This window comes from Melospiza melodia, chromosome 3 (genome assembly GCF_035770615.1).
Source record: "Melospiza melodia melodia isolate bMelMel2 chromosome 3, bMelMel2.pri, whole genome shotgun sequence".
Lineage (NCBI taxonomy): Eukaryota > Metazoa > Chordata > Aves > Passeriformes > Passerellidae > Melospiza > Melospiza melodia.
The window spans coordinates 68,140,200-68,157,877 of NC_086196.1; the positions used below are offsets into that span (position 1 = coordinate 68,140,200).

Below are 17,678 nucleotides of genomic sequence, written 5' to 3' on the forward strand. Positions count from 1 at the left end.
GAGAAAGCATAAATTCAGTTCAATTTAAATGTTGATTTCATATTTTCATGGGCAGTTAGGCCAGGGGACCAAACACAGAATAACAATATTCAGAAATTTCATATATAGCTTCCATTAAATTATAAAAAACACTTAGTGCATATTGCACATTGCTACAGTGTCTACCTCCTTGTGACCTCTGCCACAGAGGATTTAAATGTCTTATCCCAAACCATGCAAGTGAAGAGCTCCAAAAGGATCTTACAAAAGGATCTTAGAAAAGGAGAACAAAAGGATATATGAACTTCTGTGTCATCAAATGTAAAGTGGAATACATGGGAATAAACAATTCAATCCTTACATAGGAAATTATGAGCTCTGTGGTGGTATTTCTCAATTAGAATAAAAGTTTGGGATCGTAATGCTCGTTCTAAGGAAGTATCAACTGTATTTTACAACACCTAAAAAAATAGTCAAGCATTAAGAGGATAGAAATCATGGTGATGCCACTGTGAAAGCCTGGATTTTATGTGGACTTCTGTATGCCTTTCTGGTCCTCTTGTCTTTATAGGAATGTTTTAGTGTTGGAAAAGGTTCATTGTGGGACAGCAGTAATGATCAAATGTTTGGGAGTGATAGCAAGGGCATACAATTCTAAATAGCATGGAGGTGATGGTCAAGGTTGGGTTCACTTTCTCCTCCACTTGAAGAATGAAGGGTCATCCAGTGAAGCTACTGGGAGCCAGGAAAGAAAGAAAGGGAGGTGGCTCTTCATGCAGAGGGTCCACTGATCTGTGAAACTCCTTGGCAAAGGATGGTTTGGGTACAAGAAGTTTAATTGGTTGAAAGGAAGAGTGGCTCAGCACTTACAAGGGTAGTCACTAAATAAGCAAATTGCAACAGACTCAGGAAACCCCCTGTGCCTAACATGGTCAGAGGTTAGGAAAAATTAGGGAGAGGCATTTGTATTTGCTTGCCCTGATCTTACTGTTTCCTAGGCAACTGCCTGTCACCACTGCTGGAGACCAAATACTGGTTAGATGGACTTCAGGTCTGAGTCAGTACAGCCATGCTTGTATTTGGGTAGCAGCAATCATTCACCCAAGCTTGAGACTTCTGGTTCTCATTTCAGATACAGCATCAGCATAAAGGTTGTGAGTTTTTATCATTCATAATGATTTCACATTCTTTTTAAGGCTCTGACAAATGGACACATCAAGAAAGGAGACTGTTCAAAGAGGCATTGTCCACCTACAGCAAAGATTTCATATTTGTACAGAAAATGGTAAGGTTATTTCTCTTCTGTCAGTTGCTGGGGTTTTTTTCCCTCTTTTGTTCTATGCTGTTTCTCTTTATTTTCCCTCCAGCGCCGGACTAGCTGGTTGCAGGCATAGAGGCAGCAGTGGTTACAAGAACACCAATAGGCACTGTTTGTAGCTGTGCATTAGATACATGTAAAAAACAGTTATAAATAATTAAAAGTTGTTCCTCTTGTTATTACATGTGAAAGTTTTCACACCTGGAATCCAAATCATGGCATTTTATGTATGGGACAAGTATGATTTTCCGTTACCATCACAGTGTTCTCTGGCAGCTTGTTACAAGGTACCAGAGTTGCTGAAATTGAGCCTGGTGCCAGGAAGGGTTGAAACCTTAATAAAGAGAAAACGTGTTTGGGCTTACTTTTCATGTTCTGCCACAAAAGCAGAAAAGACAAGGTTATAAATCTCAGGGCACAATACCCTACTTGTTAGCTCAAATGTTGAAAAATATGTGGATTTATGTGAGTCAAGTCTTAATTCCTAGATTTCTCAGTGGTACTGTACAACTGAGCTACAAGAGTACATTCTGAGTCATTTTCTGTCTGGAGTTTAGGGAATCCCAGAGAAATCTTCTGAAGTTGAAAAAGTCAACACAAATTTGACTGAAAAAAATCTTAAAAATAATTATTCTACAAGAGTATTCCTGTTGTACTCAAACTGCCTTTTTTTTTAATCCATTTGAATGTTTGAGGAATAAGGCGTACCTGTCGGAATATATTAAAATTGTGTTGAATGAAAGCAGAAAATAAGGATAGGACTATTTCTGCAATTCCTTTCTGCAGGTTAAGTCTAAGACAGTTGCACAATGTGTGGAGTACTACTATACCTGGAAGAAGATCTTGCGTTTGGGACGGAAACACAGAACGCGCTTAGAGAAGAAAAGAGATGAATGCTTGGTAAGTCTAAAGGAACATGAGAAGGTTTAACACTTGATAATTTTTCTTTGTTCTTTTTTGAGGAGGAGGTTGAATTAGGTGACATAGGTATCTTCCAGTAGAAATTATTCCATAACTCTAAATTATGTTCTGTATGAACATTTTGTGACCTCAGCTACCTTAAGATTTGTTTGGCTGGACTGCAGCCAGATTAAAGTGCATTATCTAACTGCAGTCCAGGGAAACCTCCGTAAATTATGCTTGTGCCCATGTCTGCTCCTAAAGGCTGCTCTAACATTCCAATACAAATACCACTTGGGATGTGTTGGTTTGTGGGTTGGGTTTTTTTTGGCTGGTCGTTTTGGGGTTTTGTTAGAGTAACTTTACTGCAAGTACAGCATACGTGGCTTTTCTGATGGCAAGAGGACAGCACTGCACCTGGAATCTGCAGATCTTTGGAGCCACAGCTCCGTAATACACATGGAGGCTGCCTTGAGCACTGCAGAGAAGCTTTATGTGCTATAACTTATCCATTAAGGGGTGGTAGCTCCAGTAAGACCAGAAGTTCATTCAGGATGGGAAGAAACGGTAATACTGGGAACACACTTGACTTAACAACATGCTGTTCAGAGCTGTGTATGTCCTACTATCCAGAGCTGTCTTACCATATTTCTAATGTTCCTTAAATGCGCTGTCTGTTGTAGACAAGTGGAGAAGAGGAAGTGTTAGAGGAAGATGAGGAGATTGAAGAAGACAGAAAGGAAGAAAGGGAAATGCAGAAGTCACCTGACCCACCAGCAATCTCTCTTGTTGGACCTATAGATCTACCTGCCGTTCAGGGTCTTTCACTGTCTTCATCCTCCTTCATCTGTGAAATGCCAAACTGTGGCGCTGTACGTGAGTTTGGTATACTTAACAGGGAGAGGATGGTGGTGGTGGTCGTATGTGTAAACTAGTGAATTGTGATTTTGACTCCTTTTAATTCCCATCCCATAAAATAGAAGCTGTTTGATCTATACAGAAAACTGAATTCTGAGATTACGTACCGTTTAGAAATACTATATGGCAACAGCTCCAACAGCTCCACAATTATTAAAGTTGTGTAGGTTACACAACTTTAATAATAGGATAGCTCGCTGCTTTGTTTTATTGTGACTATCTTCAATTATAGTGGGATATTGCTGAAAGCAAGCACCATTTGAGCGAGTAGATGGTGCATATTAGACATGTACACTTGTTCTGTTGTGATAAGCATTCAGCATCCTACTTCCTGCAGTTCCAGTGTTGCCTTGTGATTTCTTGGGGTTGTTTTTTTCCCCTCCCCTCCACCCCGCTCCCTGCAGGTGTTCAGTTCCCGGCAGGCGCTGAACGGCCACGCTCGCATTCACGGAGGGACAAACCAGGTGACGAAAACGCGCTGCACCATGCCCGGCACCAAGCAGAAATCCGGTACGCAGAGCGGATACTGCTCCATCAAGAGCTCCCCTGCCCACAGCACAACGAGCGGCGAGACCGACCCAACCACGATCTTTCCTTGCAAGGAGTGTGGCAGGTAAGTGTGACTGCAGTACAGCATCGCCTTTTCCTGTTTAGATTCCATTCCAGCAGTGCCGTGAACAAACTTCGTGTTTTGCTCTGATTGTCTTGGAAGAAGTTTTCCCCCTAGATGATACGTTCTCTTACCAAAACTGTCAGAGATAGGTTTGCATGACATTTTGGATGCCCCTGCAGCATTTACTCCTATTTTCCACTTACCTGCTAGAATTTTTACATCTGACATTCCAGTTTCCTGCTTCATCACTGACTTGGATGAGACAGTGGGCAACTTTATCTGTGTTTCTGTGCTTGAGTTTGCCCATCGTGGTAATCGTTCACTTTCTTCCTGTTGTGCAAGATGGTTGTGAAACTGATAGAGGGAAAATTATGATGTGCATAGATACTGAAGCAGCTGTGGGAGCTACAAACTACCTCTGGCAAAATCAGAGTAGGCCATTTTGATACCATCAGGATGTATAAATCTGGTAATATGTCCCTGAAATTCACACCATGGCATTGCAGACTTCACTGACTTCTATTTCAGGACAAGGAAGCAAATGTACTGATAAGTTGTTGAGTCTTTTTTGGCTCATTTCATCAAAAGCAGTGCATTTTAATCTGATTTTTTTTCCCTTTAAAATTTAGGGTCTTTTTCAAAATCAAAAGCCGCAATGCTCATATGAAGACTCACAGACAACAAGAAGAACAGCAAAGGCAGAAGGCTCAGAAAGCTGCTGTAGCAGCAGAAATGGCAGCCACTATTGCAAGAACTACTGGGCCAGCTGGGCATAGTTTGATTCCCCTGGATCACATGAGCCTGGTTAAACATGTTGAAAATGTTGGTGACATTGATGATGATGTTGTTCCGGATCTGGGTGATGTCATGGAAGAGAATGAAGTCATGGATGCTGACCTCTTACTGGATGATGAAGATCCAGATCTACTGCAGGATGATGCTGAGTTGTAAATAAAATTATTTGATAGACAGCTACTGAGCACACCCTGAATGGATCAATCAGGAAACCTGGACTGCTTGTTTATTCCCACTGATTGTAAACTACCTGTTGAAAATTATAATTCTTTTATCCAGGTCTAGAAAAAAAAATCTGCTTTTTTCCCTTTTTTTTTTTATTAATTTGTGTCTTGGGGGAAGAAATAAATAATTGGTACAAATATTCTTATAAGGTGTTTTTATCTGAGCTCTTTTTGCTGATATCTTCCAAGGCCACTAATTACACAAGTTCATGGTTCTGCTCTCAGTTCCTACCAGATGGTCCTGGTAGAATCTTTAGTCTTTAACTCTTCCAAGTTTCATTTTACCCCAATTACAAGAATAAATTTCACACACTTCTGATGAAACATTTTTTTTTGTCTATATTGGATCATTTCCAGCATCTTCTAGAGAGTAAATGTCATCTCTCTTAAAGATACCATTACATTATTTGTCTTTGTGCTGCCATTTTAAGCAAGAAGGAAGAAGAGAAGATCTGGTTTAACTGTGGAAGAGTTAGTAATGTCACAGTTCATTTTCAGTTCTGTCTTGGTTACACAGGACATTTTAGACATTCCAAGGTTTTGATCTGCTGATTTGAAAATGACCTAATTTCCAAAATTGAAGAAGGAAAATGATTGCTCTATGGTTGACATCCTCTGATGGGAACACTGAATCAGGAACACTGCCTTGGTAATCAGATTGCACTGGAAATATTGTCCCGTGACAATAAATCACACTGTGGAATAGCCATCTCTGTGGTTTTAGGGGAGTGTGTTCTCAAGCAATGCTTGCTCTCTCACCAGTCAAACACAGGGAAGCATTCTTGCCATTGGAAAAGAGATTGATGTGCTTTCAGCACCTAGGTATATGTGTTACCCTTTTGCCATTTTCAGTCCTCTTCATTGCATCAAATTCAGCTGTTGTTTATTTACTATAAACATGCTGCAGAGGTGAGTTGATGCTGCTGTTTAATGACCATTTCTCCTCCCCTAGGTTCAGATCTACGTGCTCGACACATAGCACCTGAGTTTATATAAATTTAGATCTGGTTCTCTGATTAAACAGGATATGAAAATTGTATGTTGCAGAATAAAACAAGGAAGAAATTGAGTGAGGTTGAGTGGACCTTTAATTACAGAATACAAATGCTGATTGCAGAGCTCTCACAGGCAGCAGCACTGATTTTCTTGTGAATTTTGCACATTAGAGGAGTTTTGTTAACTTTATAAAATACTGTAAGACTTATTTCAGATCTTCCAGGCCTCAGGTTTGTTTGGTTGGTTTTTTTTAAATAAGTTGGGTTTTATTTTATTGGGTTCTTTTTGCCATATTCCTAGTATCTTCACCAGAATCTGAGGGATGGTGGGTCTTATTTTCTACGTTATCCTTGTTTAACTATGCAAAAGGAGGGTAAATCACAGCACTTTTATAGGATTTACTGGACCACACAAGTTCAGAACCAGTGGGACCCACTGACAGAGAGAGGTGCCTTCTCTGTCAAAGCCAAATATGTGAAGCCAAATGACCTCAAGTTTCTGCTTAAGGTCAAATGTTCTGATGCTAAAGAACAACCCTTCAGGAGAATGGAAAGAACTTCTCAGTTTCCGGTTAGTGAAGTTCCTGGGTACGTGATTGTTTTTGTGTTCTGCAGGGTTTTCCAGAGGTTTTTGCAGTAGGGTTTGACCAGCGGGTGGAATTTCTCCCGTCACATAAGAGGTGATGTTCTCAGTCATTGTACCCTTGAGCTTCAGGAGATCAGGCAGCAGCAGCCTTTTCTTTGCCAACGTGCCACTCAGCACATTGCCCATCAGTTCCTGTCCATGCTGTGACATTTCACAGGGGCCATATGCAACCCAGGTTCAGCAGCCTGGGTGCTCAACTCTGTACCACCAGCAAGACCCACTGACAAAAAAATCTCATAGATACTGCAAGTCTTCATGGTTTGCAAAGTGGTGGAGGCTTTTGTGAGCATTAAAACGTGTTGGCTTTCAGGAGTCTGTGTTAGAAACAGCCCAGCAGAGTCTACTCTTCCTCTCCCAAGCTTGTATCATTTTCAACCTTTAAGGATCTTTGTGAGAAAGGCTCTACACTGGAAAACGGACAGGTGTTCAGGTTCCTGGTGGTTAAAAACTGTTTAAGCAAAATAATGATTGAAATCGGAGTTCTGCTTGAAGAACTGAGTGAAATACAGTAGAAATTTAGGGGCTTGATTCTGAAGAGTAGCTCTGTATTAAAGAATCTACAGTGACACTTTTTTAGTAACAGTTGCACAGGACCTGTGCTAAACTTAGTACCTATGAATATATATACACATATACATATGCCTGGTTAAGTAACATCAATTGGGTGCTGTTTTATTGTACAGCCAAGAATAGAACAATGATAACCAAAGAAGTTATTCATAAAGGAAAAAAGATAAATGCACATTTCCTAAGCAGTACATGATTTAGGCCTCAAACATTGACTTCATCGTTAAGTGTTGCATTGGCTGATGTTAAATGTGCTGTTCTGCATATTTGTACATGAGTTGAACATAGTTTTGTTTCAGAAAACTTTTTTCTTGCTGATGGTTGATGATGGAAAACTATTCAATATTGGAGCTAGTCCTCTTTGATAAAACGTGTACATACAGAAAACATATTTTATGAGAAAAATCTTATTTTCAATATTTAACTGTTATTTTATTAGAAGATGGTTGTGTAAATATTTTAGGTGTTTTAGCGTAAAAAGCAGACTGTAATTTTCGGTGGCAAAGGAAGTAACAAAATAAAAAAAATATATACATTTGATAGAGCTTGTGATCTATGCTGGTTTCAGGTTCCTGTGTTTAGCATTTGACTTGCACACAGCTTAATTTCAGGTTAATCTCACTCTACACTGCCTACCTGGTTGTGTGTATTTAAGGATCGTTTAGTGGCAAAAATCAGCATTTTTTTATTTCCCTACCCCCTTTAAAGATTTGGTACCGATCAGAAGCTGTGTTGTATTATTAATCGCTATTTATGTGTGAAAAGAAAGGGATTTATGTGCCATTTCCAGTCATTTTTATATATCGGTAAAACACAGTCGAATGGGTTTTGCTCTAACGGGCTTGTATCCCTTTTTGAAATATTTTTAAGAGCGGGGAGAAAGTTGAAAACGACGATTCGTGTAATTGGTTTTGTTTTGGTTTGGTTTTTTTTGAAAGGGTTCCTAGAGAACAGGCCGGGGAGGCGTGAGGGGGCCGGCGGCCGCCGGCGGCGGGAAGCGGCTGAGGGGGAGCAGCTCCTCCGTCGGTGCTGCCCTGAGGCAGCGCTGGGGGGAGGCGGGACTGGGCTGGGGAGCCGAGCTGGGGCTCGTACGGCTCCTGCGGCGCCATGGGAGCTCCAAGATCGCCTCCGCACCGCCGAGCGCTGCTGCTCCGGCGGGGCGGGAAAGGAGGTGCGGGCCGCGGCCGCGCTTGTCCTTCCGGGCGGGCAGGGGCGGAGCCAAGATGGCGGCGGGCTGGCTGTGGCGGCGGCTCTGTCAGGTGCGGTGTGCGGCGGGACAGGGGACGCGGGAGTGTCCGCTGCGTCCTCCTCGTCCTTTTCCTTGGTGTCTTCATTCCTGAGGGGAATGGGAAAATGGGACGTGGCAAATGCTGTCCTTCGGGCTCCGGGAGGGCTGGGGCTGGACAGCGTGGGACTGTGTCTCTGCACACCATCATCGCCTGGCGGGTCCTCAGAGCTCTTGGCTGCAGTTCTGTGGTTTTCCCGCAGTTAGTGCGGGTGGAAGGGATAGTGGAGAATTAGGTGACTTGGATTTGGAGGCCGTGTGCTAGGCGAGTTTCGAGTCTAAAAAGTTTCAAAGCTTGGAAGTTACAACGTAAAATAACAGGAAAGCGTAGTGCGCTGATGATGATTGCTAGTTTGGACTTTAAAACAGTGATTGCTTTTTCCCAAACTGAGAAAATTGGATTTTCTGAAGCCCTAATCTCTCTTCTGTCTATGCGGTGTGTTCTGGACTTGCCTTTCAGCGTCTGTCTCCCCCTGACACTTCAGAGGCTCTCAGCCAAACAAAATTAAGGCTACTTTGCACTAGGAGGGGGTAATTATGTTTTGTGCAGTCTTGGTTCTGTTATATTGCAGTCTTTGAGTGTCATTTCCACCTTCTATGATGGCCATTAGCAAGAGCACATCATTAAATCAGACGGTGAAGCTGTTTACGAATTCCTGCCCACTGAATGTAATATCTAGCTCTTGAGGTATTCAGTGTATCATTTTGTCAAAATTTGCATAGAACACCTTTAATTTAATGTTACAAAATCTTTTGACTTGATGCAGATCTGCTTAATTAGTAACAAAGGGAAATGGCATGTGGTAGGAATAACGTGCAGTCGTAGAATATTGGAAAGGCTGCAGACGTTAGTGTGTGGGATAGGACTCTGCTGCTTAATCAGGTTTTGTTTTATTCATTTTTATTGCATTAAGACTGAAATTTTTGTATCTAAAACCAGATGGCGCAATACCTATGAGTGCATTTATCTTTGCATGCGAATAATAAATCCTTATTACCAAGTCAAGTAACGTAAAAGAATACATAGCATAGACTGCATATGCACATGCATTAAAAAACCCAAAACAGATTAAAAAATTCAGTTATGATTACAGTTGATAGCCTTACATTTGTCATTAGACAATTACTAGCTGTATTTCACTTCTTTTAGCTATTGAGGATCAGATAGTTCCCAGCATAAACTTTGAAACCTTCTGAATAACTATCAACTACTGTGACAAATATTCAGTGCTCCTAAAATTGCCTATCTTGTTATGCACTTAAAAAATGTAACAGTGATGCCTCTGTGAAGGTCTGGATTTGAAAGGATTGCATAAGGGGAGTACTATAGTCAGCTTTGTAAACAGAAATCTCCCCTCCTCTTCCTGCAGACATCCTCTTTATGGGAAGCAGCATTTGTGGATAAATTGTGACTGAGCCAAAACTACTTCAGAAAAGTTTTGCTCACTGCTGATGTACAATGAATGTATGGTGCATACTGGAAAATGTTAGGGACCTAGTGGCATCATAGAGTCAGTTATGCATATCCACGGGCAACTGCAGTAAGATTACCTGAAAAAGTGTAAAATCTGGCTGGTTTCTGATGATTTGATTAGGCAGTCACCTGTATAACTCTTGGCTGGGATATCTGTCTTCTCTCTTAAAGCTGTGACTCCAGCACATGGCAAAAAAGAGCATCAGGGGGCAGGATAAGTAACTAATTTGGCTTCAGCATTCTGCTGCAGCTCTGAGGTTCTGATAAGTCAGAGTTCCTTTTTCCCCCACTCAAGCAGTCAGTCTATAACTTTGCCAAATTAAGAATTAGTGGAAGGAAGCTAGAAACCACATAATGTTCAGAAGGGAACAATTATTCTGGTATGAAAGACAGTAATGTTACATGATCAACAACTATATTCCTTTTCTAACAGAAAATCATGTTAACTTTTAAACGTGGTTCATTGGCTTCTAGGAAGTATTTCTATTTAAATGTTCTCTTCAAAAGAACAGGTGTTCAAAATTGAAGAGAACAAAGAACAAAAGTTCAAGGAACTTTTTTTCTGAAATAACAGTAAATTTCTCCCTAAATTTTTGCATTTATAGGATAATGCTTTCAGTTGCTTTTTGAAGTCCTGCTTAGGTTTGTCACTTGACAAAACTTACATATATTGTACCATGAAAGTAAAACTAAGGATAAAATATTATCATATACTGAAATGGCATCTGATGCCACAAAAAATTTTTTTTTCTGTTAAAAATATGCTTATGATTGCTACTCAGGTGCCTCAGTAGTAAATGCATACTGTTACTGTGCCCTTAATGTGCTTCTTTTTTAGGTGCCATTGTATACTGAAATACATTTCCATGCTCCTGATTTCCTGTCTTTTCCAACGGAGCAAACTTTCCCATTTGTCAAATCAGTGCCTAGGAATATGCTGTGCTTTGGTGTGCAAAAAAGTAATCTTTAATAAACCTGTATTAACTGGCTGCTTTCTGGTTTGGGGAAGATCACCATAACATAACTTATCTGTTTTATACAGGGATCAGCTTTTCCTGTCAGTTATGCAAGCAGAATTATGCAAAAGCAGTCTTTTCTTCCGTAAGTGTAACAGCCCCTCCTCCTTCCACTGCTCCTCCATAGTCCCTGAAAAAATCAAATCCAACTTTAACAACTTATTTTATGCTTTCCCCATGACTGTATTTCTAGGAGCTCCACCTTGCTGGGAGCACGGCTGGCTGGATCCCATGTTGATACACAGGAGCCCAAGACTAATCCTTTGGTGAGTGTTCTGTAACACAGTATTTTATATGTTTTCTTAGTAATAAAAAGGACATCTGGAAAAACGTGAATTCTTTTCTTGCAGCTTTTTGAAGGTCTGCCTTAGTGATGCCAAATTTGTCATAGAAAAAGAAATAATTTAGATTATTGGTATTTGAGATCTGTTTTGGTGTGGGATTTGATTTTTTTTCCCAGCATGATTTCTGTAGCTCACAGTTGCCTCTCAGTAACTTTCTCCCTTTTCTGTGCAGCTGTAACTCTATGAAACACCAACTTTTTGGCCATATTCAGTTAGGTGCTGCAGCAGCTTGGCAGCCTTTTGACAAGGGCTTCAGAAACATCTGACAGGCAGTATTAGATCTACAGTGCTGATCCAGCCTTCCTGCTGGGGCTGGTACTGCTGCATTTAGTGTGCCTAGGAGTGAAGCTCTGGGAAAATCAGCACTTCTGCACTCATTAAGGCTCTTCCAGTGATCACAGTGAGCCCAGACCATCAGAAATTGATGCTCTAACTGAAAGTCGTAAACTTGCTCTTGTACAAACATGAAGGTTAATACACCTGGGGAAGACTACTGTGTTTAAAGTAGTCTTAGAGCTTAGTAAAGTGAGAATTCTGGTTGCTGTCCATAATGGTCTATTTAATTTCCATGCCCAAGCAAACTCTTGGGTATTTGCACACTGCACTATAAAATACAAACAGTGCTCCAGATTTGCTTCAACAATGAGTTTTGTTCTTGCTGTTGCTAGTGTTGTCCTCCTTATATCCATCTGGCATTCCTTTTTTGGTAGAAGAAATCTTACCTAAATGTTCAGAAGTTAGCTATCTCTTCACACTTTGCCTTCCCTGGTAGAGTGAGATCTGTCAGTCAAGGTAATGCAGGCAGATTGTGTCAGATAAACTAAACTAAGCAGCTCAACAGGTTATGGGGTGTTTTTGCTCTTTTACAAATGGGGCATGCAGGCTAAGGAAATACACAGTGCATGCATTAATTAAGGAGAACGTGGTGTGGTAACTCTTGTCCTTTCTTCACAAATGCAGGTGTCTATTTCAGATGAGCCAGAAACGCTGTACAAGAGATTGTCCATTTTAGTTAAAGGCCACGATAAAGCTGTGTTGGACAGCTATGAATATTTTGCAGTGCTTGCAGCTAAAGAACTTGGCATCTCTGTTGAAAAAGTGTAAGTAACTGATCTGTAGAGTGCTATGGAGTGAGATGATGCTTCTGTTGTCTACTGTAATTCAGGTCCTCTGCGTAGAAGAATTTTTTTCTTTTTATAAGACATGGCTGTAATCTGACATTTTTTTCTCAGATTATAGACCTAACACTTCTTTGCTGGGAGGACAGTGATGAGAAGGCAGCAGCAGTTCTGCACTCAGCGCTGCCATAGTGGAAGTGCTTTTTATCCCCATGAAGGATACTGACAGTACTTTCAGTACAGCTGTCAGTGCTGTAGATCCATGGTTAATACCTAAGTGTTAACCATGCCCATGTGAGTTAATAACAAACTGTACCAGTGTTTGATATTTCCTTGTAGATCTTCTAAATGTCAAATAAGAACAGAGATCTCAGCATAATCTTTCAGATAAACGTGTATTATCATCCTTTATATAACTTGAAAATTTCCTTTTCTTCTTTGCTCAGAGATAAACCCCCGAAGACGATAGAGCGATTTACACTTCTCAAATCCGTACACATTTACAAGAAGCACAGAGTTCAGTACGAAATGAGAACACATTACATGTGTTTAGAGGTAAGAAAGAAGGAAACAAAATTGTTCTAGATGCACAGTTCAGAGATATTACTACATGCTAATGCACGAATAAAAATGTTTTGGGGAGGAGAATGCAGCAGAATATTGGAAAACAGCTGACCTAGTTACATAATACGCAACACAAGTTATTCTGAATGCACAGCCTGCATCATTTTTGGACCAATAAGTTTTTTATTTTTACCATCATCTTAAGAGCTGGAAAAATGGCTAAAGAGAGTAAAGTAGAATTGATGTGTGTGATGCTCTTGGTTTCCAAAAAACATTTGGATGAGAGTTTTCTCAGGAAGGGAAGAAGATGCAGATAAATCATTGGCGTTGCCAGTCACTAAGGGTTCTGTTCACTGTGAATTGGTCTGATGTTTTTGAGCAGCCTTATTTGTGTCCTGTGCAGCTTCATGTGGCAAACTAAAACTGCATGTAGGAAGTCGAAGAAAGGAAGCATAGACAAACCACCAGCTCTGTGGCTGATGACACAGACATCTGTATGGTTTAGAATGCAGCTGTGGTTGACTTTCTTAGAAGAAAGGTTTACTTCCAGCATTTTGTGGCTCCTGGGTGTCTAACTGTATATTTGCACAGTGCTTAGCAAAATGGGACCTCTAAGTCCCCTGACACGAGTGCAGTATGAGTGGCTGCCCACAGACCATAAGTCCTATTCTTGCCTTCCAGGAAAACCCAAAGGATCAGTAATTCAGTGGACAGGAGAAACTAAACAATCAGTGTTTCAGTGGAACTCTGGAGTTGCAGGATTTATAACAGGCTTGAACTTCGGCAGTATAGAAAAACTGGTGATTCTTGTGTAATCTGTAATTAATTTCATCTGATAGCTGCAGTGTTAAGATCCACCACTTCTGTCATACTCAGTGCATGTGCTCCCAGGCAGCATATGCAGTTCTGTGGAATGAAGTAACTACTTTACACTTTCATGAGAGTTGAGTACAGATGAACTGCTTCTGTTCAGAATATTATGGAAGTTGGCTTCCTGTAAGATGTTTGGTCCCCATAGCAAGGGCTAAAGAAGCCAGGGCAAATTATTTTAAATTCTGTTTGAAGTATTATTGATAGTGGTTCATTAAAAAAAATTCTTTCTGTTTTAGTTAAAATACCTAACAAGCAGTACTGCTGCAGTTTACTTGGAGTACGTGCAACGAAACTTACCTGAAGGGGTTGCCATGGAAGTGAAAAAGGTCAGTTTCCACCCCATATTATTATTATTATTAACTGTTATGAGTCCTGATGCAAGTACCAGTAACTACTGAAGGCTTCAGAAAGTCAGCAGAGAAAATGAGTGTAGTTTGATAGGAAGATTTTCCAAAATAGTGGATGGTAAAGAGGCTCTATTGCTTGGAAGTGCCACTAGGTGGCATTTTAAATCTGATTCATGTCTCAAACCAGAATAAATAAAGCAAAGTAGTTAGATGTGAGCTGGCTGGTACAGTAAGTGGTTGTTTTTCTTTCCTTTTAGACTAAGATAGAGAAAATACCAGAACACATTCAGAAACCTGTTTGGGATACACTACCTCAAGTAGAAGAAACTGAAGTAAAGTCATGAACACACCAGGTACTTCATTAGTACTGAAATTCATTGCTCCTATCAGCCTCATTTACTGAGACAGTCCATTGTTAAATAAAGGTTCTCTTATAAAGAAATTGTTTAAACTCTTGTTTCATCAAGGTATTTTTCCTCATAACTCCAGTACATGTAGACTGAACTGCTATAAAGAGAAGAAGTTTTACTTTGTTCTGTGATCAGTGACTGTGGTAATCTATAAAAAGTTTGTAGAAAGCTAAAGTTTATTTTTACTTATATATGTAAAAGTGTGTGTATATTTGCATAAATATAAATTCACCATCTCCTTTTGATACTAGATGGCTTCTGAATGCTGAAATTCTACCAAATCCACTTCACATTTGTGTCAAGTTTAATATTATGGATGCCAGACTGTCATCAGTTTATCAATTGTGGATAAACTACTTTGTTGGATAAACTATTTCCCATCTTTTTTTCCCTTACTTATACCACATTTCTCAATTTTTGCTTTCTGCCACATTTCTTAGCAAGTGCCAACAGCACCACTCCCACCTTTGCTTTAGGTTTCCTCTCAAGTAACCTTCCTTCCTACTGACCAACTCCTCCGATTTTACAGTCAGAACATTTGTAGTTGCAATAAATACCCCATGCTTCATACTATTTACAGACATCAGAGTTTGAGCATGCTCTGTTGTGTTCCTAGGAGTCAGACATCCAAAGTTTAAATGATCTTTGTCTGAAGTGCCCAGTTTTGCATCCATATAGCAAAATTATCAGGATCAGCAATTTCATTGCCTGATACAAAGGCAATGTATGCCACGTGGGATGTTCCATGCATCACAGCAGAGCTGTGTGATTCACCTTGCTAGAATTCCAGTTTGAATATGAAAGGAGTGATGTACAGAAAGGAAAGGCATGACCTCCTTTCTCTTTGCTACAAGCCAGTGTTGTGGCTTACACATCTTTCTTTTCATTATATCCAAAGAAGTGCCTACAATATTAATAAATAAGCATTCAACTTTATAAGCTATATATGAGAGTCCACCACGTAATTTACACTGCCTAAGAAACTTACGGCAAAATTATTTGAAATTTTAGCTCTCCATTCATAAATTTGGATAGAAAATGTGTGATCAACACATTTGCTTCAATTAAAAACATGCACTAAAATGAAAAAATCTCACAAGGAGCAGGGCAAAACCGAGGTGGAAAAGCAGGTATGAAGAAAGGCATGAAAAGGAGTTGGTGCGAGACAAAAGAGTGAAGGCAATAAGCCAACAAGGAGGAATCTGTTCTGTTCATATTAGCAGAGTTCTCTAAAATAAAGGAAGTGGCTTTTATAAACCATCTGTCTCTGGAACATCATGCAGATAAAAGGGCTGGAGATACACAGGTAGCAGCAGCACATTTCTGCTGACAGGGTTTAGTTGTGGTTGCTGACAGAATGGGGTCAGCAGAACAGATTTCAAATAATGCAAGCTTTTCTCTTTCCTTTCTTTCCAGTATTATTGCTGGAATCAGAGATGCTGGTGCATAAGAAATCTGTAAAAAGAATATTGCTGGTGATGTGTTACCATGTTAGCAACTAGGAGCTCCAGGGTGATTTTACAAGTTCATTTAAAAATTTTATTTAAAATTTTCAAGTGGAGAGATGTAATTTAAGAAAGAGATTATCATACAACAGTGGTTACATGTTCACTGGTCTGTGGGATATCAGCATCAGTGCTGCTTTACTGCCCATGCCTCACGAGAGAGAGCTGAGGTGTTCATTTCCTGGGAAAAACATCTTCTAAGACACACATCAATGGCACCACAACATTTTAAGTAGTTAATCCTAAACATCAAATACTGCCCAAGTAGGATCCTTCTCACACAAGGAATGGGGAGGAGGGAGGAAGGAGTTGAGCAGAAAGAGGGAAAAAATTCCAGGAATATCATTATTGGTTTCAATGGTTAAACTGAAGTCAGGATGGAGAGAGGAAAAGCGGGTGACAATAGACTTCAAGCTACAGGACCAAATCTTCTAAGCTGCTAGAAAAACTTTCCCATTCTAGTGAATAAGTGGCCACAGAAGCAAGTGCTGGCATTCAGAACAAAATAATGGGATCCATTTATTTTTAATTCATAAGGCAATATTTAAAAGCAGACTGAAACTCCACAAAGTAGTGTGAAATAGCATAGCCAGAATTTTGGAAAGAATGTACAAACAACACTGGAGTCTGAGCTATAGGCTTTCTGTCACCAAGGTCTTATAATTTTCCCTTTTTAATACACATTCGTAATCCCCAAAGAGTTCCTGAGCTCTCCTGATTCAGCTCTGAGCAGACTCCTGCTCTTCCTGCTTTCTCCCAATGCCAAATTGTAAGTCAACAAGAAACAATTTTTCAACATAAAAATATACTGCCTCTTTCACGTTCCTGACAGAAGTGGGATTGATTTGCAATATTTTTCCTCTTACAGAGCATGACTGCCAACTTCACTAAAAACACCCTGCTAGCTGGAAATCGTTTATTTTAGTGTTGTTACATAACATGTTAGCTTTGATAGAACCTGCCAAGGGAATTTCAGCTGCTGGGCACAGCCAGCTGCTGCTGCTGTCTGTGTGCTGTGGGGTACTGGGTACAGCAGGTCGGTGGAATGGTTTGGATTTAGACAATTTTCCCCAGGCCAGAGGGGTTTATTGAAGAGACTGACCATGGGATTAACAACAGGCAGGAATAACTCCCGGAGGCTTCTGTGTACCTGAAGTGCAGGTAATGTGCTTGCTTGCTTCAGTCAAACCCATGGGTGCCCTCAAGTCAAGATAGTCAAGAAGCTACAATCTGAATTTCCCCCCAAAATATTCCATGCCTCGATCCTCTTTGGAATTATGTTGCTCTCACTTAGTTCTTGTACTCCAGAGAAAAGATTAGAGAAGTTTCAGCTAGGTCATACAGAAACACGGGGGTATAAAGAACTTCTAATGCAAAGAACTGAATTTACTGTATTTGACACAATTTATGGTTATTTCTGAAAAACTGTCTCCATATGCAGTAAAGCATGCTTTAGCAGCGCTCAGTAAGATTCAGCAGTGACATGTCAGAAGAGTCAGATTTCAGAGGGGTTTCATTTGGAGCTTTTGACTGCTTTTAGAATAAGGAAGCCTGAGTATTAAGGACTTGAGTTTGGTCTCTTCCTCTAGCCTGACTGTAGTTTTCCCAGTAGATGTGTAGCTGTTAGCACTGCAGATCACGGGTCAGTTGGACAAAGTGCGGTAGCTCCAGCAGTGTCTGCCTGCGCTCCGCGAGCCCGGGAGCAGCGCCGGGCTGCCGGCGTGCGGTGCCCGCCCCGCTGCCCACACGCTGCTCACCGGCCGCACCGCGGCTCCGGCAACGGAAAC

At 40.5% G+C, this 17,678-nt stretch overlaps 2 protein-coding genes across 9 annotated transcripts in view; both read left to right on the forward strand.

The window, feature by feature from the left end:
• TRERF1 (transcriptional regulating factor 1) overlaps window positions 1–4,891 on the forward strand; it is a 97,775-nt gene extending 92,884 nt beyond the window's left edge. For all 8 annotated transcript variants that reach the window (XM_063152123.1, XM_063152124.1, XM_063152119.1 and 5 more), the window contains 5 exons: window positions 1,176–1,264; window positions 2,084–2,197; window positions 2,881–3,069; window positions 3,520–3,728; window positions 4,358–4,891. In XM_063152123.1, the coding sequence (XP_063008193.1) occupies window positions 1,176–1,264; window positions 2,084–2,197; window positions 2,881–3,069; window positions 3,520–3,728; window positions 4,358–4,679 (923 nt within the window). In that variant the 3' untranslated portion in view covers window positions 4,680–4,891. The remainder of the gene's footprint in view (window positions 1–1,175; window positions 1,265–2,083; window positions 2,198–2,880; window positions 3,070–3,519; window positions 3,729–4,357) is intronic.
• Window positions 4,892–8,153: 3,262 nt separating this feature from the next.
• MRPS10 (mitochondrial ribosomal protein S10) lies at window positions 8,154–14,427 on the forward strand. Its single transcript, XM_063152125.1, has 7 exons — window positions 8,154–8,214; window positions 10,757–10,815; window positions 10,924–10,996; window positions 12,035–12,174; window positions 12,639–12,747; window positions 13,866–13,955; window positions 14,234–14,427. The coding sequence occupies exons 1-7, from the start codon at window positions 8,179–8,181 to the stop codon at window positions 14,318–14,320; spliced, it is 594 nt and encodes a 197-aa protein (XP_063008195.1). The 5' UTR covers window positions 8,154–8,178; the 3' UTR covers window positions 14,321–14,427.
• Window positions 14,428–17,678: the final 3,251 nt, after the last annotated feature.